At 40.0% G+C, this 27189-nt stretch overlaps 1 protein-coding gene across 18 annotated transcripts in view; it reads left to right on the plus strand.

The window, feature by feature from the left end:
* The first annotated feature begins 3837 nt into the window (after window positions 1-3837).
* The window catches only part of DLG1 (discs large MAGUK scaffold protein 1), a 73763-nt gene continuing 50411 nt past the window's right edge, over window positions 3838-27189 (plus strand). For all 18 annotated transcript variants that reach the window (XM_053459565.1, XM_053459568.1, XM_053459567.1 and 15 more), the window contains exons 1-3: window positions 3838-4600; window positions 8028-8159; window positions 10311-10477. In XM_053459565.1, coding sequence (XP_053315540.1) covers window positions 4582-4600; window positions 8028-8159; window positions 10311-10477 — 318 coding nt within the window. In that variant the 5' untranslated portion in view covers window positions 3838-4581. The remainder of the gene's footprint in view (window positions 4601-8027; window positions 8160-10310; window positions 10478-27189) is intronic.

Consider the following 27189-nt stretch of genomic DNA (forward strand, 5'->3'; position numbering starts at 1 on the left):
TTCAGCAACATTTCAATCACAGTCTTTTCTTCAAAGACATATGTACATATTATGTAGTTAAAAATGCATGTCTAACGCATATAGCATATACCGTATTTGCTGGATTATAAGACACGTTTTTTTTCCAGAACAAATGCTCTGAAAAATACCCCTCGTTTTATAATCTGTGTTATTTTATAATAAGACCTCAAATAGGTCTGACTAGGAGACTAAGAGCCAGATCTCCCGCAGCGTAGGCAACTTCCGCTGCAGCCGGAAGGAGGTGCTGTTAGCAGCGGGGGTTGCCTGTGTCCATCACGTAGACCTTCCCCGGCTGTCACAGAGCGTTCCCCGCAGTGCTGCGGGGAATTCTCTCTTACAGCCGGAGGGTGTATGCGCGATGGACGCAGACAACCCTCCCTGCTAACGGCACCTCCTTCCGGCTGCAGCGGAAGTTTTCATTTTTATAAAACGTACTGCGTGCTAATATGTGAAGACTTTGTTTATATGATTTATGTAATTTTTGTATTTTGTTCAATAAAAGTGAAAAACTTAATAATAATAATAAAAAATGACTTAAAACAACAATAGCCAAAGTAATGGTTCAGTTACCAGGAGCATGTCTTCAGTTGCGATGGCGGTAAGACCACGCTCAAAATCTTCTGCTGGGATTACATTTCATACATAGCCCTACTAGCCTTGATGCTGCTTTGTTGTCATTTCCTTGTAAAAACACCACATTTTCCATTTCCATTTCCTGCATGAACTGGTATAAAATAGTTATAAGAACAAACCAACCAGTTAGCCTAATGGAAGATATTCCGGTGGAAACTGGTCTTATATGTTTATGTACATGATGCATGTAGTATGCTATGCATTCGATTTAAATTGCGTGGTGTGGACAAGCCAAATGTACCTAATATCTTTAAGTATCTGTTGCTGTGCTTGTCTGACCGTCATATCAGATAGTATCATCTTGCAGAAATATCATTGCACAATGGTTATTGTAACCTGCATTGTAAAAGTGGCTTTCCTTTTTTATGAAACGCTTTTTTATGAAACTGCCATCTTTTTCATAGTCTTCACTACACAAAGGGGTTAGCTTTGACCAATAACTCGTCTCGTCGCTGTTTGGTGGGGGGTCTAGCTCAAGGTTGTGCTTCACATTGTGTTAAACTCTTATTGAAATCAGTGACAAGGGTGAAAACACTCACCCTTGTCACTTGTAAGTCTGTGCAGCTACATAATGTCTCAGATTTTAGTGAAAAGACTATGAAATAACTCTTGAAAGGCTGTCCTGAATACTTACCGGCATTATTTTTCCCGGTGGCCGTACATAATACAAGTTAAAACAAAGGTGACCTTCAAATCAGTAGCCCATCTAACCATTTCTGAACACAATAAAAAATGTGAAAGGACATCAGTAATAATCATAGGAGCAATTTAATAGATATTTAATGCATATTGTAATTCATCTTTGAAAAACTACACTATATGGATGTGCAAGACTGGCTGGCCCACAAAAGGAGACCTGCTCCCCTACTTGAAATAATGCACCTACTGCATTTTTCATCCCAAACAATAAACTTTTGTGAATGTTTTTAAGCGGAAAGCTATAAAATCCCATTCAAATTTATCAGCATTGTCAATCAAGTTACAGGGTGATGATGAAGTTCTGAAGATCTTGTAAAAAAAGGAGGACTTTTCAACCCAATAATAAATGTATATTCTTACTCATGCTGGAAGAACTGTTAGCTAACACGCCACACATGCTAGTCAAGAGACAGAAGTGAATGCATTGTGATCACACCTCGGAATGCTTTTTGCATAACTACATTTAAGGAAACAACCAAGGAACCTTTTACCTTGTGAGAACAGATATTTGTGCCAAAAGCAAAAATGGCATATATAATGAAATCCTTGCCTTTATTCCCCTTCCCATAACCCTACATTAGGGGTGTAATAACTCAATGGGAGGTATAATTGTGTATATCTCAAGGTCAGGGAATAAGGATGACCGATCCTATGGCATACATGACGTGGGTTTCAACTAATGCATGCAGTTTAAGAATCAGGTTTATTTGCTGAAGGGATGAAAACTTTCTTGTTCTAAAATACGGTTTTAACAATTATTATCTCAATAACAGCTACCCCGAGACCCCTTGGTAGGATGCAGCCAGGACTACCTGCTGACATCAGTGGGTGGTCCAGCTGACATCGCAGGACACCCCCCACTGAAGGGGCAAATGGATAGGCAGAGGGGAGTTTTAGAATCCGGCTCCCGCGAAGAATTTGGGTGTTGACCCAGGAAACATGCCTGGCATGTTCTGGCCTTGCATAAAGCATTGTTAAAAAATGTGAGGTCCATTAATGGGCCGAATGTCCTGAAATCATATATAATGCCTACGATCAATTATTATGTGAGAATGATTCTGTATACCAATCCACACAACCTTCTTAAACAATATACGTATCTTTGGAAAACAAAAACAAATGACATTATAGCTACTCATTTACGGTGGTCTAGGATCACTTTATATACACATATATATATATATATATATATATATATATATATATATATATATATAAATACACATATATATATATATATATACATATACATACACATATACACACACATATACATACACATATAATATTGGCATCCTTGTTAAATGTGCGCAAAGAAGGCTGTGAAAAATGATTTATTTTTAACCCTTTTAGCTTTTCTTCATAAAATACACAAACATACTCTGCTCTCATGGATATCAAACAACTGCAAACACAACACGTATTTATCGAAAAACTTTTTTTTTTTGTAAATAAACGTGTGTGTAAAAATTATTATTTTAGTACACCTGGTTTACCAAATTCACTTAGTCATTCATCACAATGGGTAAGACCAAGTGATGTGATGTGCGGCAAAACTTTGTTGAGCTTCACAAAATGGGAAATGGCTATAAGAAATGAGCAAAAGCATTGAAAATACCAATTTCCTTCATCAGGGCAATAATTAAGATGTTTCTGTGCACTGGAAATGTAATGAATCAACCTGGAAGAGGACATGTGTGTCTATATTGTCTCAAAGCGGTGTGAAGAGGATCGAGTGGCCAAACAATCTCCAAGGATCATAGCTGGAGAACTGCAGAAGCTACAACCCGACGTCACCTATGTTATGTATTTTTACATTATATGTTGTATAATTCTGGAATATTATAACTTCATAAAAAATGGTGACTTTAAAGAAAGTTTGCTGATTTAACTGCATTATACAGGCTTTAGCAAGCTCTTCCTCGCCAGTGATGCCCACTGGGATTGGGGCATCCATTCTCCATGTGCATCATCCTTACCTTTCATCCCCCCTCAACCAGGCCAGGCAGACCCATCACATTCCTTCAGTCATTAAAGTCCTGCCCAGCATTCACCTGATTTGCCCAACTTGGGTGAACTTCAGTGGGATGATTTCGTGGGGTGAACATAAGCAGCTGAGAGGGAAATCCAGCCACTCAATCCCCCAGATCTATGGTGCCCTGGATCCTGAAACTACAATATCATTCAAGAGCCTTTATACAATGTTTAAATTGCCTTCCATACTATATTTGAAACGCCGGTCGCTTCCAATCCTTTGTTTATCAACGTTATCTATACACATCTACACGGAATATCTGTAAAATACATTGTTTATTTGGCTTTGTGGAATCAGAGCAAATGCGCTCTCTTATTCCGTAAAATGATCCGCAACACAAGCCGCCATCGGCAAAACGAAACCGGAATAAAGTGAACGGCAGCCGCTTTAAAAAGGTAGAAGGCGTGACATATTCAATAACCCCACCTGCTCACCTTTACCCCTTTAAGAAACTCCCTGCCATCGCTTCTCTTCGCCAAGGTAGAATCCGGCTCTCCCGCCCGGTAAAGCTTACTCCTGATTGGCGGAGACGGAAGGGGCTCTGGAAAAGGAGGTCACGTGGTGCATTCAGTTCAGCTCCGGGGCGCCATTTTGAAGGAAAGTTTGGGATTTTCAAGCTGTGTAAGGAGGAGGGGGTAGGTGGAGAAGAAGAAGGAGGAGGGGCGGAGAGCTGACAGAAAGATAAGGAGAAAGAAAAATAAGGATATGAAGAAAAGGGAAAGAGGTGGAAAGTGGAAAGGGAAGAAGGGAGTAAAACCGTGACCGGAGAAGTGAACTTTTTACGTGGTCCCCGGTATCCGTGAAAATATCCCACTGGCGAAGTGGGCTAAGAAGAAGAAGAAGGAGGAGACGTGAACTTCTGCTGCCGCCGCCCCCTAACTCTCTGTCCAACTTTGTGCTGCACACTAACGGGTCCCGTCCGGCTGGGGCAGAGAGAAAGATCCCGGATCGTATCAAGCCTGAATGGATATATAACTATCGGCTGTTGGGATTTGGGATCCTCCCTTGCTGAGTGCGTGGAATAGCCCTGGGGAGTGTCTGCCCTATAGAACCGAACTCTCCCACTCGTTTCCTGGAGGGGTGGTGGAACCGTGTGAAGTGTTCTGCTCTGAGGAGGGGGACACCTTGGAGTCTCCTGCAGAGGGAGACGCGTATTGTCGGGCTCAGGCACTTAGCAGCCTGTTGTGTGCACCATGCCTGTCAGGAAGCAAGGTGTGTGTCCTGGGTGGCTTTTTCTTTCTTGCGTTATTGTTTAGCTGCTGGTGTAGGACTCCATACTATAAGTGTGTTACTGTGATAGTATTGTGGGCTAGTAAGTGTATCCATTCATTAGATATTGTGCGTTGTGTTATAATCGCACATATTACTCGCTGTATAGACTCGTTTTCCTTTAAGAAATGTTACACCCATGTTGAAATCTTCGAAGCCCGTATACATAGACTGCTGACACTCAACTTCCCTAAGTGTGTCCTCCAGGGATTACCTGCGTCGTCTGATCTTCCATCAAAAGCGCCCTCATCGACTTCACGTTAACTTTTGTTAGTCTTTCTTTTTCGTTTTTTTTGGCCATTATTGGCTCGTTAAACCCATTTCTTTGCGGAATTAGTATTGATAGCTGCCAAGTTCCATGTGTCTTAGAAAGTCACGATTGGATGTCCACGTAGCTTTACTGGCACCTTCTGAATCGGTGGCTTTAGCTGTTTTTGAGATCGTGTAGAGTCTGATTTCTTGTAACTGAGACTGGGGACATAATGTCAGATATCTGTTTCCATGAGCACACAGAAGCAGATTGTTCTTCGTTATTTATAACCCTCAACACTGTGTCCCTTTTTCACTAAGACTTTTTTTATTAACGTTCTAAGGAGTTAAAACGGGTGACAATTGAACTGGTGATTTACATTTTATACACCCATATGCATCTTATTTAATGGAGTAAGACTTGTGCATCACTAGTGGGAAAGTTAGCACTTTCTACTTGCTGTTTTTAACAGTGTGAAGAGTCGCAGTTGTCATAGCAACCATAGGAACGTTCTGCTGATTGCTTCACTTTTACTAGTTTCTCTCTTGCATTTAAAGGCTGGTTCATTTTCCTAGCTGGGGCTAGAGTAATAATATAGTACTAATGGTACTGTTAGTGTGGATGGGATAGGATAGTGGCACCCAGTCTGGTGCATTTAATAGCATGCATGATAGTTGCGTTCAGTATGATGTCTGCTTTTGAAGTCAACTACAGTTACTGGGAGAATGGATGCATGCTTGCTCAGTTTTTACTTTTAGTAACGTGTAACGCAGACAATATGTCCATTCATAAATGACTAGAAATCTCTGCCGGCCCATTGTTTGAAAGAAATAAAAATCCATTAATCGAACGTGAGTAGACTAGTAACTTTATTATTAGCTGTGGAAGAAAACAGACTTGCTCCTAGCCCAAAAGGTAATAAAAACATGACAATGAATTGCAGCAGCAGAGAAGATCTAAGGCAAAGGAGAATTTTGACTGCCCCCCTACTGCATTGTAAATGAGTGGAACTAGTGGAGAAACCATCAAGGTGTCGGTTAATGAAACATCTTTTGATCTTTGAGTTGCCTAAATTTCTTTTTGACCTATGTGTCTGCGCTTATAAAAGATGAGCAGACAGAATCTTTATTATCTCTGATCCCAATGTTTTCATCTCTTAAATAACGTTATAAATATACCTTTTATTTATTGGGTGGCGCTTTATGTTGAAGCTGCAGTGTTCCTGCCACACGACGGTTGAAATTGCTGTTCTGTCCTCGGATAGGGATGTGAATAGCAGCAGAGGAGCCGCACTTCTAGGTCAGGGGGCTGTGTGTTTAACCGTACTTGGCCTGACCATAGGATTGGAATGTAATCTTCACTGATGGATTATGGGAAAAGACAAAACTTACACTAAATTTCTCCTCTAAGGCACGGATAAGGCATATGTGATATTAGACTGCTGGGAGATCGGTCTCTTTAGGTTATTATTGGATTCAGTCACATTTATGACCATTCCCATTTGAATAAATGGTACATTTTAAACCGTCCCTCTCACTGGATTGTGAACCATGGTGACTTGTGTGGTTTTACAATCTCTGAACGCATGCTTGCTCATAGCCAGTATAGTTCGCTTAAGATTTAGTTGCTCGTAACTTTATTTTTATGATTAAACACTTTGCTTTTTAATATGTAAGTACTAAGTAAGTATTTTTTGTTATGTTAAATATTTAATTTACTAAATTAACTTCATTCTATTGAACAACCATGTTTTGTGCAAGTTTGAGGGGAAACTGTTCTACTGTTTCAGTGAAATATAACGTGTCAACGTAACAGCAAAATAATGGGGAAATCATACAATATGATAAAATAGTGTTTTGGTGTTTGTATGTTAGAAATGAAAAATCAAAATGTGACCTGCGGCAAGTAGAAGGCAAACAGGGCATTCACTGTTCTTCAGTCTACCATCCTTGCGGGTTCTACGTGTTTTCCAACAACTTTCAAACCCAAAGGTGATGCCAAATTTAAGGAAGCAGTTTAGTGTCCCACCAATGAAAAATTCATATTCAAGTACTTTATTCCCCCCCAGCACCCAAGGTTACATAATGTATATTAAAGTACCTTCCTTGAAGGGGCAGTTCCATGAAAAAAACAATTACTTTTTTTTATTACAGATAACTTCATTTGATCTCATTGTGTTCCAATGAGCTTCCTCTGTCTGGAGGCTGCCATGTTTGTCAGTAATGTGATGTTCTGGGAGACTTTTCCTTTACTTGCATCCATTTGCCACACTGCGCTGTTTCTTTTCAGCAATACCAATGAAGTCTGTTGCTCCTTGGACCAAATACACCTTGAATACTCTGTAGTGGTAGATCACAAATCAATTTATTCTTGCCCAAAGGTTTTTTCCTGGATATAGAATACAAAGAATAGAAGTAAGTGGACTAGAAGTTGCATGAAGGCGAACAATAGAAACATGAGTATGATTTGCTGGTGATTATTGCGATTGGTCCGGCTTAATAATAGCGTCTCCCATTGGGCCTCTTCCAGTATGGAAAAATATAGTTTTTTTATTTCCCTGAAGTAATTTTAGTTGATTTAGTTTCTCTTCCCAAACCATAAATTGTACATTTTGTATATACTAAATAAACCTCGGTGCTGTTGATTGTGTGTATGTAAATGTATAATGTGGCGTGTGTGTGTTATGATATGTTCTGTACCTGTATAATGTTTAGAAAGCTCATAACGTTCTGTTCCTGGTATCTGGATGATCTTTTCTCCACCGTTTTTAAGCTCTAGTAGCCTTTGTAAGGATATGTGAGGAGGGAAGGGTAGTCCTTTCAGAACAATAAATTTAGAAGCTGGCCCTGCCACATGTAGCCACAGATCTCTGCTTTCACGGGGTTAATATGTAAGCTAAATATCTCCAAAAAATGTGTCAGCAACCATAAATCACGAGCTGTAAGTAGTTTTTAATATGAATCAAGCTATGCTAAAACTGTGGCAATTAACATTCTGAGAGTTTAATGGGACAAATGGCGATTACAGTCGTTACTGTAAGAATTGTCTTAAAATAAAATGCACTTTTTCCACTATTCCATTACAGTGACCTGTTCCATAATGTAATCTTTTTCTTCACAGATACTCAACGTGCTTTGAATCTTCTGGAAGAGTATCGCTCCAAGCTCAACCAAACTGAGGATAAGCAACTCAGGAAATCTATTGAGCGCGTTATTGGCATCTTTCAGAGCAACCTTTTCCAAGCTTTAATAGGTAGGGCTGTGAATCATATTGCTACAATAAGTTTTTAATTTTATGCAAAATATATGAATAACTGCAAACCATTTTTCTACTTTTCACCTTATTTGGTGTTTTGTCCCTGTTTTAATATTGTAATAATGTTATAATCTGCTTTAATATCAGCATTTCTAATTAAAAAATGCTTCGGCAAAGTATGCAGTTTCTCAAATGTCAATACACGATTTTCACTAAAAATTAAGTTGGTATGACCACCATTTGGCTTAATGAATTTTACAATGCACATTATTCTAGCGCTCTCTAAGAGCATCCCAGAGGGTGCACAGAGATTTCCCAGTGCGTTTTTCCTCTTCAAATGTCCTCAGAGATGTTCTGGTCCTGTGGTTGCAGTTGGAAAGCAAATTTGGACTCCTTGGACTTCAGATATGCCCAACATGGCTTCAACGTGTGTTTAGGATCTTTTTCCTACTGGAAAATAAATTTTCCACCCGACTCTGCGGAATAGAGTACTCCTTCTCTTCAGTTAAAGAAGTGGTTTTTAGACTACTACTCTCCCGTGAAAGATACAGTTAGTCATAATGTCTCTTTTGCTTACTGGGGAAGGATGTTCATAGTTCAGCTGTGTTTGATTTGTGGCTGCAGGTGATGTATTCAGTAGCGTTAGCCTGATATGCTGGTGTTCTGCGTGATCTGCTTGGTCTGGCTGGTCTTGCTTTGGTTGATAATTACTTGGTTTCCTAATATTTCCAAAAATATTTGTTGTAATTTGGCACTGGGAAAGGTTTTTTTTGTTTGTTAGGACAATTGCTTCAATAAGCTCCTTTTGACATGATTACAAAAGGTGTTTCAACTACTGTCTGTGTCCTAACAGGAGTCCTATTAGAAGCACTAGCAGGACCTTACTAGTATGATTTAATGTCCGTGTTAATTGTTAAAAGACAAATACAGCTCATGCATGCTACGATCTTACTGTTTGAGTTAAACGTATTGTGTCTCAACATTACTAAAGCTCAAAAACTAAAAGGCCCTTCTGGTGTAATTTGGATGTTTTGAAGATTTAATCAATATCACATGATATACGTAAATGTTTTTTTCCAGTTCCGCAGTCATTCTAAAATAATAACTTATGTAATGTTAAATGGCCAAATCTAAATACTCAATTGGTCATTTACAGTAAGTCTTGTTTCCTAATTAATAACAATAAAACATACTATTTTGTGCCCTCTGTTTTGCATACATTATTTGTTTGGGCTGCATTAGAAGTAAACATTTTTCTATGTGCTGCCATTTATGTGATAAGTTGTGTTTTTAAATTACCGTGGAGGTGGAAATAATAAAATAGAAAGTGTTGAGCAAGTGCAATGGAATAGTTAAATGTTTAAGGGCTGTCAATTAAAACTAGGACCTTGGTTTGCTTTATTTAGACAAATACTTTTTTATCTTGAAAAACAAGTGTAGTACCCAGAATTACTGGGTTGTACTGTGTGGCTGTATATGACAAGCAAATGAATACCTCCTTCTGTGTGGTGCTCTGTCCAGAAGTCACTTTAGCATTATAATTTGCTAGAACATTTATTTTCTTCCGTGTTAAAAATATTTTTTTTACTTTTGCATACTGCTCCATATACCCCTCTCCCAATCTCTGCATTCACGATGCAGGTGTCTGCTGAGTATGTGAACGAGGAGCTTGATTTCACTGAATCATGAATTACTAAAGCAATATTTTGTCTCTGCCTCTCTCTCTCTCTGTGTCTCCTGAAAGGCATAGAAGCCAAGTATAAAAAGCAATTACACTGGTTGCCGTTGTTGAATTTACTAAAAGCTGTCACAGCAACATAATAGTAGAATTTCATTCTGTTGGTGGTGGTCTCATTTAGATGTTAACATAACACCAGCGAGGTCCTTGGAAACATATATAGTCTGGACTATTTGATTGGTTTTGGCAAACATGTCTACATAATACGAGGTAACAGGTCCATAAAGTTCACGCACCTGGTGCTTTCCGGTCCTAGCAGAAGGCTGACATCCCATCAATCAGATGTACTGATGTGCTGCGTGATGTACCCCCTCACTGGATGCAGTATACACACGCTCTACTCGCTGATGAACCTCAGCAGAGTTTCATAATACAAAAATGCTATGAAGTTTACTGTTTGTATTTTCCAGATATACAAGAATTTTATGAAGTGACCTTACAGGACAGTCCCTCATATGCAGACAATTGTAAGCCGCCGGTAGCCATACAGCCTGTGAACACATGGGAGTTTTCCAGCCTTCCCAGCACTGCCGTGACATCAGAAACACTACCAAGCAGCCTTAGCCAAAGCGTCGAGGTGGGTTTTTCTTTTCAATATATTTAATGTTATTTTTAACGGGATTCCTGTTAGAAGTGCGTGCCGCTCGTAATGTAACCTATACTCACGCTATGAAACTCTGAACATGTGCAGGCCTCTGAAATGAAATCTAGCAGTCACCTGTATGTGTTATACGTTGGGGTGGATCCATTATGCAGACCACTCAGCCATGTGATCATTTGAGAAGAATATCTGTTTAAACGTGTTACTAGAACAGCCCATACAATTAAAAGCTTAAACTTGTCTTTCATGGGGAATGTGGTAGAATATCGCCCTTGTTATTGTTATTGCATTTAATTGAATTAACCGTGATTAAGACGGCTGATTTTTAACCCCTTAATGTCCATTGACGCGCCAGGCACGTCACGCAAAAACGGTCAGATTACCACCAATGACGTGCCTGGCACGTCATTTCATTAAACAAGCTTGGAAAGTGATCTACAATGTTAATGCATTCAGCAACACAGAGATCGGCATCAAGGGCCATTTCTGGCCCCTTCCTGGGGCATAAACAACCGCCATAAAGAGTTTAGGAGGCGATCAAAAACTGCCACTGTGAGTGATTTTTGCCACTGGCAAGATGGAAAAGTTTGCTAGAGCATAATGCTCTTTCAGCTAAGGGGCTGGCTGAGGAGGATGGGAGATGTAGTCCTGCAGCAGCTGGAGGGCCGCAGGTTGGACGCCCCTGCGCTAGAGGGTCTCCAGACCCTCTTGAGAACTCTAGCTCCACTTGCAGGTTGAATACGGGTACTGCATTCAACCATGCAAGTCAATGGAGCCCAGCTTTCTAATCTCAATGTGATTAGTAAAAATATATATATATATATATATATATATATATATATATATATATATATATATATATATATAAATAAATAAAAAGTGGTAACATTTTAAAATAATTATGCATCAGAGGAACCACCCAGTTCCAGCTAAATTTAAAACAAGTCATAAAAAAAAAAAATAAAAAAAAAAATAAAGTGCTAAAATTAGTGCTGTATCTTCTAAAAAAATCTTGATATGGACAGCGTTAAAGTAAAAGCATTTCAAATACCGAAGGGATGTCTAATTTAAAAAAACGAATGATTTGATGGGGTAAATTTTCCTCTTTATTTTTTAAGGAAATTAGATAATATGATCAAAAGATCTAAAGAAAGCCCTTCTTGTCCTAAAAAAAAAAAAATATAACTTGTGTGGGTGCACAAAATGAGTGAGGAGAAAATTACATCTAAACACGAGCACCACAAAAGTGTTAAGACAGTCTCTGTCCCAAAGGGTACAAAAAAGTAAAAAAAAACAGCTTGGTCCTTACGGGGTTAAAATCTTTTGGAACATCTAATATGATGCACTTGCTACTCCTCTTAAAAGACACTACGTGGAAACTATAATTGCACTGAGGTTGCTGCAAAGGAGACTGTGTTAGTAACATCACCCTCTTCCTTTTAAGCTGTTGTTTAAGTGGAATTTCTATACATCTTGCGTTGTAGCTGAAATCTATTTAAATACATTTGGCTCATGGGCTTCTCAACCCTTTTTCTGAGCTTTGATCACATGGGGAGTAGTGGCTTTCACTAACAATTTGTATATTTGGTATGTTTTAAGACCACAGCACATTTTGGTGTGTTTCTGTAAGTGTCTGGGTGTTACCATATATACCTGGGAAAGGAAACATAAGGACAAGGAAATAGTACATAATGGCAAACAATATGTGCACAAAGATTATCGGATAGCAAACGGAAGTTTAATGATGATGATGTGCAGGAGAATATTATGCAGGGAATTGAAGAAGAGCGTTGTATATAGAAGATGGTGCTGGAGGGAAAGCAGAATACTGTGTGTGTGTGTGTATGTGTAAATTCTGTAATAATCTGTCCTCATTTAACGTCTTACTGCATATAGTTTCATTTTTTTTAATTTCTGAGAAAATAACTAATCTGCAGCCATATAAAAACAAAAGAAAATGGCACAATGTATTTTTATCTGAAACTCCTAATAAAAATAAACGTGTGTGTGTGTATATAATTATTTATTTATTAGCTGGAGTTCCTCTTCAAAGGTGCTGTTACACCTACCCTATTAAGCTTACCAAGTGCATCGTTAAATATAATTATTTTCTTCTGGAAATCCATGCGCTTTGGATATTCCCCTGCTTCTGTTCTGTAAATTATTGTATAGCGCTGAAGAAACAGTCTCTTGTGTTACTAGTTACTAAAGTCGGTGAGTGTGTGTTGCCCCCCCCTTACATAAATGCTTTAGATGGGACACCTGTTTACTGTGTGCTGATCAGTATTATTTATGATGACAAATATCTAAAGGATTCATTGGATAAAATGTTATCGTACACATGCATCTGTAACTTACAGCTGATGAGATAGCTTAACCCCCCTGTTTTAAATAATGGCAAATGGTTGTGATGGCAGCTATTCTGGCATCCGGATTCCTGTTGCTGCATATAGACGGCTGTGCTTTAGTCAGCTGCGCCGAGCTGCTTTATTTATACCCAGGCTCTGCGCTTAAACGAACAAGCATATCCATACCACACTTTCAACAATACAAAACCAACATTTTAAGTAGGTATAGCCATGCTACTCACAATCCCCCTCCTTATGGAAGAAAACATGTGAATAAACAAGCTGTTAAACATAGTTCCCAGGTCTGGTTTAGGTTAATAAAATCACCACTAATTGTCCTTGCTTGTTTGCTGTACACATTTATACATCATACAGCTAACACTTATTATGCATCCCCAGGGTCTCTCTGTTTGACACACAGATTTAGAGACATACGCAACGACTTTTTTTTTTATTTATTTAAAATAATTTAATGGACAAACTGGGTGTTAACAACAAAGCAGAATAAAAAATGTAAAATTTACATTAATATTGTACTCTGTAATAAAGAGATAAACCTGTTTATACGTGAATTAATATTTACTAATAAAGCTTTTTTTCTTTTAGGTATTAAAACCTAGTTTGAGAAATATTGTGTTTAGGTTCTTATACCTTTTTTAAAATATAGCTTATTATGTCATAGTAAAATAAAAAGGCAATTAGTGTTGTTGGTGTAATGGTCAGGCGTCCCAATACTTTTGTCCATTTAGTGTACGTGTGCATACACAGGGTATTAATCCAATGAATCTGAGCGCTTAATGCCCCCGTTCTGCGGCAGGGTCACTTGATCGCACCGATCACTGGCTTTCCTGGTACATAGAATCGAGAGTGATCCGTTACAGATTACCTTCGCTAATACTGTGCTGGGAATGCAACCAAACCTGGCGTTGTGTATATAGTGTTCTTGCTTTTATTTGGTTGGTGGCATTAGAGCCATAATTCTGAGATTCTCACAAACCTGGGCGCTGAATGCAGGCTCTTATATTTGAAATATATTTTAACTTCTTAGCGTTCTAGGCTGCTGTGATAGTGTAATAGCCTTGTGGCTTGTAATACAGGAGTTGGGGGTACACACTATGTTCCTGATCATTGTTACAGTTGTACTCGTACATGATTATGGACAAATTATTTTAGCTTTGTCACTGAGGTGTCACTCGGGTTCCAGGGTACCAGTGAATCACAAAACAATACACTTGCTGCTATCAACATTTCAGTGTGAGTAACACTCAAGTTGTGTGACAGCACACTGAATTTTTATTTGTGAATAAATGTTAGAATAGTTTCTAAAATAATATAACCCCCTGTCAGTATGGGTTAATGTAGCTTCACCTGTCCAGTTCTGTGTTCCCTTTTTCTCCCAAGCAACTCGTCAAGAATACCCCTTGCATTTACCTGGGCGATTTCTTGAACTTGTTTTAGTACTTTTTCTGTCTTTTCCATTAACACTCCTGAAACTTACACTTAAATGCAGTAGGAGCTGTTACATAGAAATGTTAATTGAGCTGTTACTTCTAGCAGTGAATCTGTTTATGACTTGACAGTGAAAATTTATATTTCTCAAGGCATTGCGTAGTGTATTGGAAACCTAGGAAGCTCTAAATTGAAACTTTTCATAGGACTTTGTTGTCTTCTACTTGTACTGAGATCTTTTAATTTAGGCCTCTGTGACTCTCTTGTACACACACTTCCAACTATTGGTGCCAGGTACCACTCTTTGCCCATTTTTTATCATAAATCTCCATCTGCAGAATCCCCTAGATGCGTTTGCCCCTTTTATGCACCCAAAGCTGAATGCTTCTCCCTGCATGTGATCTACTTACCTCAGAGGTTGGCAAATTTGGCTTGGATCTAGGAGCCAGCCAAAAACGTAGGAATGCCGTTGGAATAGCAGCTAGCGATGGCCATTCTGCCTTTTTCAAACTTGGGTTTGTTCTGCCAGCGCCCTCTGCTGCTGGTATAATCCGTTACGTACATTCCGGGATGCTTCAGGTGACTCCCTGCGGAAGTATGTTTTGTAATATAGGTGCTGTGATTCATAGTAATTCCGTACATACAGAAAATGCTGACAGACGTCATTTTGGAATTATAACCCATGTATAAAATGTAGGATCCAGCTGTTTTTTCATGTGATCAGTTTTAATATTTTACGTGTGTGTAATTCCCGAGGGCTTAAGATCTCGCCGGTGAAGCACTTGCGATAGTGAATCACAGCCCATGAAGATGCCAACTGGGATAGAACTCCATATGTTTGCTTGTTCCTTGACTCTTACAAATAAGAAGAAAAACCAAAAAAAAGTGTACTTCGATGTGTGTTCCGGAATCGGTGCTTTTCCAAGGCAGAGTGTGTAACTTATTGGCTGGTGTTTCGTTCCCTTTCCAGAAACGCAATTATCTGCATGGAACGGCAGCTTTTTTATTTTACGTCCTTGCAGCGATTATAACTATTTTGTTTTAAGTGGCTGGGATGTCGGAGGGATTTAATTTTTAGAAATACGTCCAGTGACCGTGCAGTAGGAGGTTTATAAGTATAGTATTTCTTGCTCAGCCTCACAGAATGATTTGAAAGTGTTACAGACCTCCCCTCCTGCTAACTTCACGTGGAATATTCCATTCATTCTGACCAAGAAAGTCATTGATCTCCAGGCTGCAGATGCTGGAACGGGCTGCCACTCTTTCTCGTATGCTGGAGTAGTTAATCCCCCCCCCCCTTTTTTAATTTATTTATTTTGCCAGAAGAAAAGAGATTGCTCTTTTTACCGATGCATCATTTATCAGGACATATTATTAGAGCTTTGCTTATTTTATTCAGTGTTTCAGCAAATGAGTCACTATAAGCATCATGTCTTCAATTCTGTGAGAGGAGGAATTAATCAAGCTGCAGTTACACCGTTATGGAATAAACCCTGGAATGTATTATTTTTGTCCTCCCCCATGGGAGATTTTCAAGCTCTTTAAATGTGTATGTAATTGGTGAAGTAAGAACCATTCATCTGCTGCTGTTTGCACTTCCACGAGGTTGCGGTGTATATGAGCAGCGCCTTTAAATTCCTACCATTACGATTAATCACTTGTGGTCCTACAACTTGCTCTGCTTTTGCCTATCGCTTCATAGTCCTTCATCGTACAATCAAAACCCGGCTTCCTCGAGTTTCTTGGCATATTAAATGTAAAATAGTTATTATGTATGAACCATGGACTGTTTGTGTATTGTCACCACAAAGGTAAGTTTAAAAAGTGTATTTCTAGCTTTGTATATCATGTTTTTTCTTTAAAATATTCATGCTACAAATTACATTGTAGAACTAATGTAGTGAGACCCTTTATTTTTGGTAGGTGACATGTCTTATCTAACCTGCTGTATACAAGTGTGGATGTGGGTTTTTTTTTTGTTTTGTTTTTTTTTTTCTTCGTACAATTTTATTCTGATTTTTGAATTGACTCCCAGTTCTGCTTTTGCTTTGTTTCATCATGGAAATACTATCCTTTCCATTTTTATGTGGGAGGTTTATAGGGACGGTAGCGCCTTGTAAAGGTACCTGATATGAAAAACTATATTGATGCATCCACACCTAAAAATCCTATATAACCAAAGCAAAGACTGGATGTCATAAAACCTCATGGCCAAATTAAAAGTTGTCCCTCTGTGTTTTCATAAAAACACTATAGATGCAAGTATAAAAGAGTACTTATAATGCAACATTTTCATTGACATTGAACTAATGTCCCTCAAATCCACTGAGAAAACTGGGCTTTCTTTTTTAATCACTTCCATTTTAATCAGATTTTTCCTTACATGTTTAGTGCTACATTACAAAATTCTTTACATATTAAGTAAAAAATATAAAAGGAAAGTTGTAACGTCTGTTTCAATATAGTTGTATTATGGGCTACAGTTATTGCACAATACCCACACCAAATTTCATTGAAGACAATATATGGAACACTTGCTAACGGTGTTCTATAGGAATGCTTATACTGCCATCTGCTGTATAGTGTGTTGAAATCCAAATATATTTAACCAAACCTACTTCTCCTGGAATATTTGCCGTTTGTGTATTAAAAGAAAGGTGTACTTATGATTCGACCGTATGGTTACACTTGGTACGTGCTAATATATTGTACTTTCTGCCAGCAGCCGTCATACCTTTGTTGATCCTTAAGGGTGTATGTTTTGTGATTTACCTGCCTCCTTTTGTGGCATTTGATGGAGGGGAGCCTTCGTGAAGGTGGAGTGAGGAGACATAGGGGAATCTTGGGGCAGACAACTGTAATACTACTTTTGCCTCCTTTTGTTGGCTCAATAAGAAAAACAAAAAAGAAAACCTCAACACTATGGGTTATTAAATGAGAACCCCCACTATCCTGTACAATATTTTTTTAATAAATCATTCATTATGCAAGTTATATGTATGTAATGCTTTAGTTGAAACCCCCATAATTTAAGTTTTTGCCTGCCTAAATGTGTCGTGAGTACACCTATAGCCATGGTCTTCTTGTGCAATTTGTCCTCTTGAACTAGAGGTTGGAACACTAAAACAGTTATGGGGCAGGCAACGTAATCATGGAAATATTGTCGGATACGTACCTCCAAAGTCCTGCGTACCTTTTAAGTACCTTCTTTGTGGTACTTGCCCCCTCTCCTGGTCCCTGGCTATTTTCTGTACATGAGATGTGTTCAGCCAAACGCATCTCCCTGCACGCTATACCCGCCAGTGGGTTCCAGTGCTGGCTCGGTATCCGCAGTGAGCGGGGACCCCACACACTGCACGCCAGGTGATCGCATAGATTCCAGTGGGAATCCTTTACTGCCACTGATTGTCTTGGGGCCACAGAGGAAGAGGGCAGCCGGTAAGTACTTTTCACCCCCCCTCCTGTTTTTGAAGACTGTGTATTAAAATACAGTGGACTTTATTATATATTCTTCTTTAGCAGGGCACAGTAAACAGTCCTTTTAACTTCATGTTGGTGTGTACGTGATTTATTCTTACTGTCATGTTTTTCCATTGTACTAATGTAATGCCGCTATTTGGATTTGGTTCACACAGCCTTTTTAACTGAGATCTTCAGTATGGGGAATTAGATTAGATAATACTGGGCCTTTCACAGGTTGTGACATTGAATGATAAACAAAATGCTCAAGGTGACGCCAACTGCGTAAATGGTTAAAATTCCACTTTAAGGACACAGCACTTTGTCAGTCTTGCATTTTTTTGGGTGAGATTAATACATCTACTGGTGATTTTATGGAGCTACAGCTCGGTTGTGCTCAGGATTTAAGGTGATATCTAAGCAATTTCTATCAATATCCATGCAGTTGTTTTTAGATCATAAATAATAGTGTAGGTGGTACATGTGGGTTGGAATCTCGATCCAGAAACTGATATTGTTGAAGCAGTTACCTTGGTTCAGAGCTTCATGTTTGACATGGGCTGTTGTTAATTTTGGTTACTATGCTCCATTAAAGAGTGACGTCCCATAGCACCAGTCGCAATGTGTTGATTCTGTTTAAATGATATCCATTTTTTTTTTATTTTATTTCTGATCATCAGATTAAAAACATGTTGTCTGACAGCTGTGTGTTTCAGTTCTGTTACCTTGGCCCAGTCTACTAGACAAACTATCTTACCATGCTGCTTACAGTATGCAGTAGAATGGCTCTTACTCACCAAGTTGGGCCACTGACCAATGAGAGGAACTGACTTAATTTGCATTGCCATAAAGTCTTGGTTTGTTGCTGTGTTTAAGCAGGGAAATATTACCCACAATATCACAGGACAGACAGCAACAACAGCCCACAGGTCTTCAGAAATGATTTGAAAGCACAGCTTTTTGTTGACACTAACCTACATTGCTACATAAAGCACAATGCTTTATGCCGGAGCAGAGCAATATTTTCCCCATGGGACTTCTCCTTTGGAGGTAATGTTTCACCCACTGTCCTGAATTGAACACTTTTAGAATTAAATGTAGCCTTAGAAATAGTACTGATTGCCAAGCCCTCCTTAATCTTATGAACTTTTTGTCTTAATGTTTTTTTCTGGGGAGTTTTATAGATGTTACAGAAAAGCAGGTTGTCGACATAGAAACTAAATAAAAAAAAAAAAACAAAAAAAAAACTTTAATGGTCCCAAATCTTTATCTTTAGACATCGATGCACATTATAGTCTTCTTTTTTTTTATTTATTTATTTATTTTTTTAATGATTACCAGTTGGTGCAGAAATTCTTTAGTTACTGGGATTGGAACTGTGACAGAATGACCTGTCATACAGGGGCCCAAGGTACTCAGAGATGGCTCCAGCCTGGCTGCCAAACAGGCAGGAACTCCATTGTTAAACTAATCCCATTAACAGGCTGGCTACCAGGGGGATATTCAGTAGCTAAAGGGGATTAAAGGTTGGGTTGTCTACCTGTTTATCAATGTTAATTTATGTTAATGAAGGTCTGTGGCTATATCAGTCTATGTTTTACAACAATAAACTGTTCATTCCTGCTGTACTCAGTTCAAGGTAGTTGTGTCTACTTATTGGGTACACATAGCAGGGTTCCAAGGTGCGCATGCTGACTGGTGCTGGAAGTGATTCCGGGGACAACAGGAGGATACATGTGGGTGATCTCTGGGAGTTAGTACAGCTCTCTTGGTGAACCCGTTACATTGGCGGCAGCGGCGGGAACCTCCTTGCAAACGTCCCAGCGGAGTACCAGCGGGTATACCAGCAGCAAGCCAAAGATGGTTCCAGCACTACAGGACGTGTTGGTGCACAGCAGAGTCGCAAGTTACATAAATGCCTGGATGGAGGCTCTCCGAGTGGACCAGGGTGTCCGGGGAATAGTCCTCCCATCCTCCAAGGAATGGTATGTACTACAACTAGATTGGCGAATGCAGTACCTGGGAGAGCAGCCTCAAGAGAACTTGGTGGCTGAGTTGGAGAAGTTGCTTCCACTTGAAATGACTGTGGATTGTGGATATCGCGCCCTGTATTGGCAGGCCGTGCAGTGGTGTCCAGAGCTGAAGGATGACTACATGCCAGAGGGCGATGACTTTGGCGGCCCGGGATTGATAATGGAAAGCCTACAAGAGGACCGAGAATTTAGGAGCCCATCGAAATATCGGTGCGAGGAGATCCGGGAGTTCAGGGAAGGGATTCTCGCAGATGTGCCCTGTTACCTGCCCGACTTGTGGGCTGATTTCGATTATTTGGTTTACCAAGAATGGTTCCTGGAGCAGGCCTACCGAGAACTCTTTGACCGTGCTCAGCAGTGTGCTCCAGTGGATCCTGTGAGTATTGTGCCCCCACCAGAAGCACAAACATCCGAGCAGAGCGCAACTGGTCTCTGCCCACTCCCTTCCCTCACCCCAGACACTTTGTCCTATTCCCCGCAATATGGCCCAGAAACTGACCAAGATCCCCCCTGCATGTCCCAGCCAGATCCCCCAGCTGAACTGCTGGCTTCGAGGCAGAGCGCTGCTGGCCTCTGCCCACCCCTTCCACTTGTTCCCAAGCCTGACCGCAGTAACCAAGGAGGGTCCGGTCAGGCAGCCACAGAGTTGGTGGTGCCACTGGATTTTACAAATGCAGCTGAAGCGCTGCCCTCGGGGCAGAGTGCCGCTGGCCTCTGCCCGCTCCCCTCTGTGACCCCAGCTCCATTGGCTTTACCCCCCCAATGTTGCCCAGAGGCAGTGATTTCTATGGATCCTGTATCCCCAGCAGAAGTGTTGGCAATGGGAGAGAGGCAGATCAACATCTCTCCCCAGCAGATGGAGTATACAGGAGGGGATGCATGTGGCTTTCCTCCCCTCGCCGAGGATCATACAAACATTTGTACCATGCAGGTGGATTGGACTACGGTCACCACCTGCAGTCCCCAGAGGTGCCGAGCAGTCAGCCCAGAACCCCATATGGAAGGGACCCCAGCCGCTCTGTTTTCTCCCCAGCGGCTGAGAGGACTCCAGGGAGAAGGCACATTTGGCCCTTCTCCCCAGCGGCAGTTACACTATTTGGGAGAAGCAGAGTGCGGCTGGGTGAGTACTGGTCCTTTGTTAAATTGTTTTGGGGAGTACCAATTTGTGGCTGGCAGTGGTGGTCCGGATATACAGACTGACTTTGGAGTCAAGCCGTGTGGGGTCTTATCAGACGTCACTCTCCCCCAGAAAAAGGAGATATGTGATGGAGTGTGTGACGGAACTGTCCATCACTGGGGCCCCTGGAGAGGACTGAAAGCAAGCCTGCTACCCGCAGATTATGGGCCCTGTCTCCCTGCCCTGGCGAGTGGGACTGTTGTCCTCGTCTGGGACCCGAACTCCCCAGTCTCTGAATGCACCCTGGGACTGGTTAGTGGGACGGGTGCCCTTTGCCAGCCCCCTGCATCCACGGCTCTAGGAGTGACGGAGCTGTGCTCCTCGACTGAACTGGATGCAGACCCGGTTGGGGTCTGGCCCCAGTTCAGTCTTCTTTTTAAAAGGGGAGATATGTGACAGAATGACCTGTCATACAGGGGCCCAAGGTACTCAGAGATGGCTCCAGCCTGGCTGCCAAACAGGCAGGAACTCCATTGTTAAACTAATCCCATTAACAGGCTGGCTACCAGGGGGATATTCAGTAGCTAAAGGGGATTAAAGGTTGGGTTGTCTACCTGTTTATCAATGTTAATTTATGTTAATGAAGGTCTGTGGCTATATCAGTCTATGTTTTACAACAATAAACTGTTCATTCCTGCTGTACTCAGTTCAAGGTAGTTGTGTCTACTTATTGGGTACACATAGCAGGGTTCCAAGGTGCGCATGCTGACTGGTGCTGGAAGTGATTCCGGGGACAACAGGAGGATACATGTGGGTGATCTCTGGGAGTTAGTACAGCTCTCTTGGTGAACCCGTTACAGGAACATTCTGTCTCCTTTACCTCCATTGGCTGCCTTTCCGTCACATACAGCATGTCTGATGTCTTCTCAGGCGTGTACAATATCTTGTGCCCAAGGGCCGGCTAGGTAAAGTGACCCTGAACTTACAGGAAGCATCTGTATTTACTTTACAAATATGATGCCTACAGTGAATGCATCGCTATAGTAGTAATGCATTCTCTCAAGGTGGCTTAACCTCTGGGATGCCATCTATGCATCATCTGCTCAGAAGCAGTCTTAGAGGTGTTCTGAGAGATCGCAAACAGTCCTCTACTATAGTGTAGTTACCTGTCTGAAGGCTTCCTTGTTTAATACTATATACGAGACTTTTGCTAAAGAGCAAAAAAGCCTCGCATTTACTAAAATGAACAGCGTGTTACCAGCAGATCTATTATGCCATCAGCTGGCAATCATGCTGGAAAATACTCTGATCCCTTCTTCTTGTTGTTTCTATATAGTTTACGACAAGTATCCAATTTAACTCCCCCTTGGTGTTATATTGTATACCGTTATCCATATGGGATGTGTGGGTTTTCCCTCTGTAAAATGTGTGCTGTTTATTGGGTTGTAATCTTAATCCTGTAGATGGTAAACTTGCGAGCGGGGCTCTCTCCACCGAATATATCGGTTTGTCTTAGTCTGTCAATTCTTGTTTTGTCATATCCCTTGAATCTATGTATTGTATTAAGCGCTGCGTAAACTGTTGGCGCTATATAAATAAAAGATAATAATATAATAATAATTGTAGCAAAAATTGCCCTGACCTCTCATGGGGGGGGGTAGATGTTGCTACTTCTGGCACTCAGAGGTTTAGTTGACAAACACTGAATCCTTCACACCTTTCTGTTCAACCCCTTCACCACCATAGAAGGTACTATAACATCCTGAGGGGTTTGTTTTAGCAGGGAGACCCCTCTGCTGATGCACACTAGATCAGGCTGTCTATTAAATGCCTGGACTTCCCCTTGGAATCGTCAGACAATGACTTTTTTAGAGTTATTTTGATTCTTACAAATAAAACAAACAAACTATGTGGTATCTCTGAACTCAAGAAGGCTTGTGTCTGATTATAACTTGTTTTGTTCAGGACTCTTGAAAAGGGGATAAATTGTGCGTATTAAGCCCAAGATTTTATGGTATGTGAAATATCCATCATTTAAAAAATTTCACTTGTATGTTGCTCCCCCTTTTTAAAGGGCTGATGCATAATCTAAAAACACATTTGTCCCGTGGTCATTAGTGTGGCTTCTAGAGGGCTACTAATTTGCAAGAAGCTTTTCCAGCTTCTAGGGGAACAACCAGTGCCTGATTTTATGCTACATGACAATTAAGCAAACCCATTGTCACAGAAAATATCATCCCTGCTAGATATTCCACGGTCATCTGTAAGTGATATTATTGGAAAGTGGAAGCTTTTAGGAACTGCAGCAACTTAGCCACAATGCTGACGACAACATAAAGTCACTGAGTTCTGAGGTGTATGGTCGTAAAAGTCACTAATGCTATGATTCCATAGCTGAAGACTTCCAAACCCATTGTCACAGAAAATATCATCCCTGCTAGATATTCCACGGTCATCTGTAAGTGATATTATTGGAAAGTGGAAGCTTTTAGGAACTGCAGCAACTTAGCCACAATGCTGACGACAACATAAAGTCACTGAGTTCTGAGGTGTATGGTCGTAAAAGTCACTAATGCTATGATTCCATAGCTGAAGACTTCCAAACTTCCACTGGCATTTCATATTTTTGTATTTTTATGAACAAGCCCTAAAATTACATCTTCAAACGATTCTCGCATGGAGAGAGTTAAAATACTGGCATGTTAAATGCACATGGGGTGTCTACTTAAAAAAAAAAAATAAATAAAAACAAAAAAAAAATTATGATTTGACGGGGTGAATTGAGTTGGCCAGCTTAAACAATGTCCCAATTAACACATGGGGAAGGATGACCACATGTCTAATTTCCAATTTCAAAAATGCACACGTCCCAAATGTGGTCTTCTAGCTCCCAAAAAACCCATGCATGGGGGCTATCACTGTACTCATATTGTAAACATATTGGGGTGTTGTATGACAGTGACGTATACCAGGAGCTGTAAGTTCATACCTAAAGTACGTGTGTGGGAAAAATACTCACAAAAAATACTACTGAAAATCTTGACAAAGGCTGGTGGTAAAATGTGTGCATACAAAGAGTTAAAATACCAGCATTTGAAATACCACTGGTGTGTCTAGTTTTCAAAAATATATGGTTTGATGGGGTAAATTGCACTGGCCGGCTTCAGAAATATCCCAAGTAGCACATGAGTGCAGAATGACCAGATTTAGAAAAAATGGTTTTGAAATGGCAAAACGCTACCTGTATTTTTTGCCCCATAACATGCAGAAAAAAGCAAAAAACATAAAAACATTGGTGATTTCTGAACTCAGGCTAAATAGTAGAATCTATTTAGAAGGTTTTTCATTAGTTTTTGCAGATGAGTAAAAGATTTTTCTTTTTTTTTTCACCATATTTTATACTTTTTTCCTTTTTTTAGTAAATGATATGATACAATTAAAATAATGAAAGTTCTTGTCCTGAAAAAAAAACAAACTACATAGAACTATAATATATAAATGGGAAAGAAGAAAAATACAGCTAAACATGAGTACTGTTTTTTTTTTCTTTTTTTTTTTTTTCTTTGAAAAATAAAATCAGCCATTATCACAAAGGGGTTAAAAGAACTAAAACCCTTTATTTTCTTGCAAGGAAGGGATGTTTGCAATGATAAGGGTTAGCTTTACCTCAGTCACTGACGTTTGTAATAAGAATTGTTTTGTGAATGTGATGCCTGAGAGCCACTGTCGACCACCTCCAAACGTGAGATGGCATATTTGTGGGAGTGAAATAATGTTGATAAGCACGTTAGTGGGACCGTTGCCTTTCTCGTGTTTGAATGAAAGGTGTAGGCGACTTGTAAGTCTCGATAAGCGGACTGCAGGCTCCCAGATGTTTTTGGTGAAATCCTTTTAATGAGTAAATTTCTGAAAGATGTTGCTCCTCCTCCAGACCTGTCAGCAAGCGTTTATATCGAGAGTGGTCGCGCTGGCTTTCCTTTACATAAATGACATTGGGCTGGTAACACTGCAGCACATAGGATAACGAACACTCTGTTTTGGAACTTTTGGAATGGTTTTGTTTTTAAACCATGGAATGAGGTAGACTGTGCTGTAAGAGAATTCTTCAAGGGACGGAATTTTGAAGCTTTTTTTTTCCTGTTTTGTTTTCTGTCGGAGACTATGTCGAAGCCAATAAACAAGCATTTGCAAAGACACTTTCCCGGAATCATGTTGACGGATAGATTTAAATGTCTTGGTACTGAAAAAATTTCTTCAAACCTTAAAAACTTGGACTGTTTTACACCAGTGCTTTGTCACTGTAAGGTTGCCTGTAATAACAGCACGGTTTCATTAATGTTTGGATGTAAGGTGGGTACACCAATTGATTTGTCAATGTTAAAAACCTTGCCAGTGCTGGAAAATCCCTTATGTATGCAGAACAAGACTTGATGTGCGGGGATTACAGTGTTGTGACGTGTTTTATAAATTGTTAGTGACATGTATTCTGTAACTACATATATTGCAGTATTATAATAATTCAATAATTTTTATTGCATATATCATATTCCATTGCAGTGTTCAACACAACCTTGAAATTCAAATACCTTATGTATGTTCAATTATGATTTCCCTTTTCCATGATTGATATATACACATTATATTTTGCTTTTTTTTCAGGACAAGTGGGACTTTCATTTGAAAAGTTTAATGCGTATCACTACAATTTTATATTAGTGCTTGTTAATAGCTAAACAAAGAGATATAAGCTACTAAGCTTGTTCAGCAGCATCCCTTGATATATTGAAACACATGAGACGATTAGTGCGCCCTTAATAAAATAACAAAACCGTTAGAAATGAAACTACACAAATTATATCTGTGGGAGTATGAAGTAAGTTGACTTTCAGTGCGACATCCTTTTTGTCTGCAGAGAGCCCTTGGTTATGTTGTTGTCACCTCACTGGTGTCTGTGCAAGTATTTTATTTCTATCAGTGTTTCTCCCTGTTCTTACTCTGTGCTCCACTGTATCTAATCACACGGTGTTTAGAAAGGAGAGTTCTGTAGCCCTGCATTCCTGATTGCAATATGCAAGATCAGCCAGCAGGGGTCATCTACTTCTCGGAGCAATGCTTTCGGCAGTGAAAGTTTGGGCATTTAGCTCTTGCTGAAAGAAGCGAGTCCAAGCTGTCGGTAAGAATGTCCTCTTGGCCCTTGTTTTGGGGAGGGACGTGCTACTACACCCATAGTGTCTCATTTAGAGCTGAAACTTATAAAACCATTACAAGCATTTTTTTTTCTTTTTTTGCTTGTATTACAAAATATTCAGTACAACCTACACAGTTAGGAAGGAGTTATTTAAATGGTTATTTCCTTTGAATATAAACACTGGACAGAAACGTATTACTTGATCACAGAATAAGATTAAAACCTTTTCGGCCAAGTTTTGGTACCGTTTAGCCAACTTCTATACAGTAAGCAAAACCTATTTAATTGTGTTTATAAATGTAAGCATGAGCGAATGTGTATACCATTGTTAAGTGCATCTTAATTACCTTTTTTCCTCCTCTCCATAAGCATTTCTTCCCATTTAAGTTATCGCCTATTAAGTTGGTTCTGTCAGCCTGGGTAAGGGGTGGGTGATGAGAAGAGAGAGAACTTCAGGGCTAGCAATTGATTAGGCAATACTTCCCCTGCTGCAGGGTGCCTTGTACTAAAGCTTCCATGAGGTTAAAGGGGAATTTTTTCTAAGCATTAAAAAGTGTTCTATATGGTAATTTAGTTTTAGTCCTGGGGAAACGCTGGCTCTTTTTCATTTTGTTCCAATGTCCTTTTATGTACAGACCTAGACCATCGACACTCGTGTGATACTTTGGACGACTTTCCTGAGCTGACCGTTTGTCAATGCTAATGAAGCTATGCCCTTCCAATGAAATTCTTTCCTCCGCAAACAAGGCAGTGTGATAAGGAGTTGGTCATAATGTCTTCTGAGCCCAATCTGCAAGAGAAGCACCTGACCTCCTTATCATACTGCTTTGTGGTCAACCATAAAATGACCCAATCTTTATCACCCAGCCAGATACTCTGACCATTGTACGGTTAGAGGAATGGATTTCATTAGCGGTGCCATAAGGAAGCGGCTCAGTGTGGTGTAAGAGCAAGTAAAATCCCTCAAAATTTCCTAACACCTTCTGGTAGTAAGTGTGAAACAGTAGCTGAAAAGTAGCTTTACCTCTTGCCAACGTCCCCCTTCTCTCGCAATGTGTAAAGGCCAAAACATATTTGGTGCTGGAACTTTAATA

Source organism: Spea bombifrons, chromosome 3 (assembly GCF_027358695.1).
Source record: "Spea bombifrons isolate aSpeBom1 chromosome 3, aSpeBom1.2.pri, whole genome shotgun sequence".
Classification (NCBI taxonomy): domain Eukaryota; kingdom Metazoa; phylum Chordata; class Amphibia; order Anura; family Pelobatidae; genus Spea; species Spea bombifrons.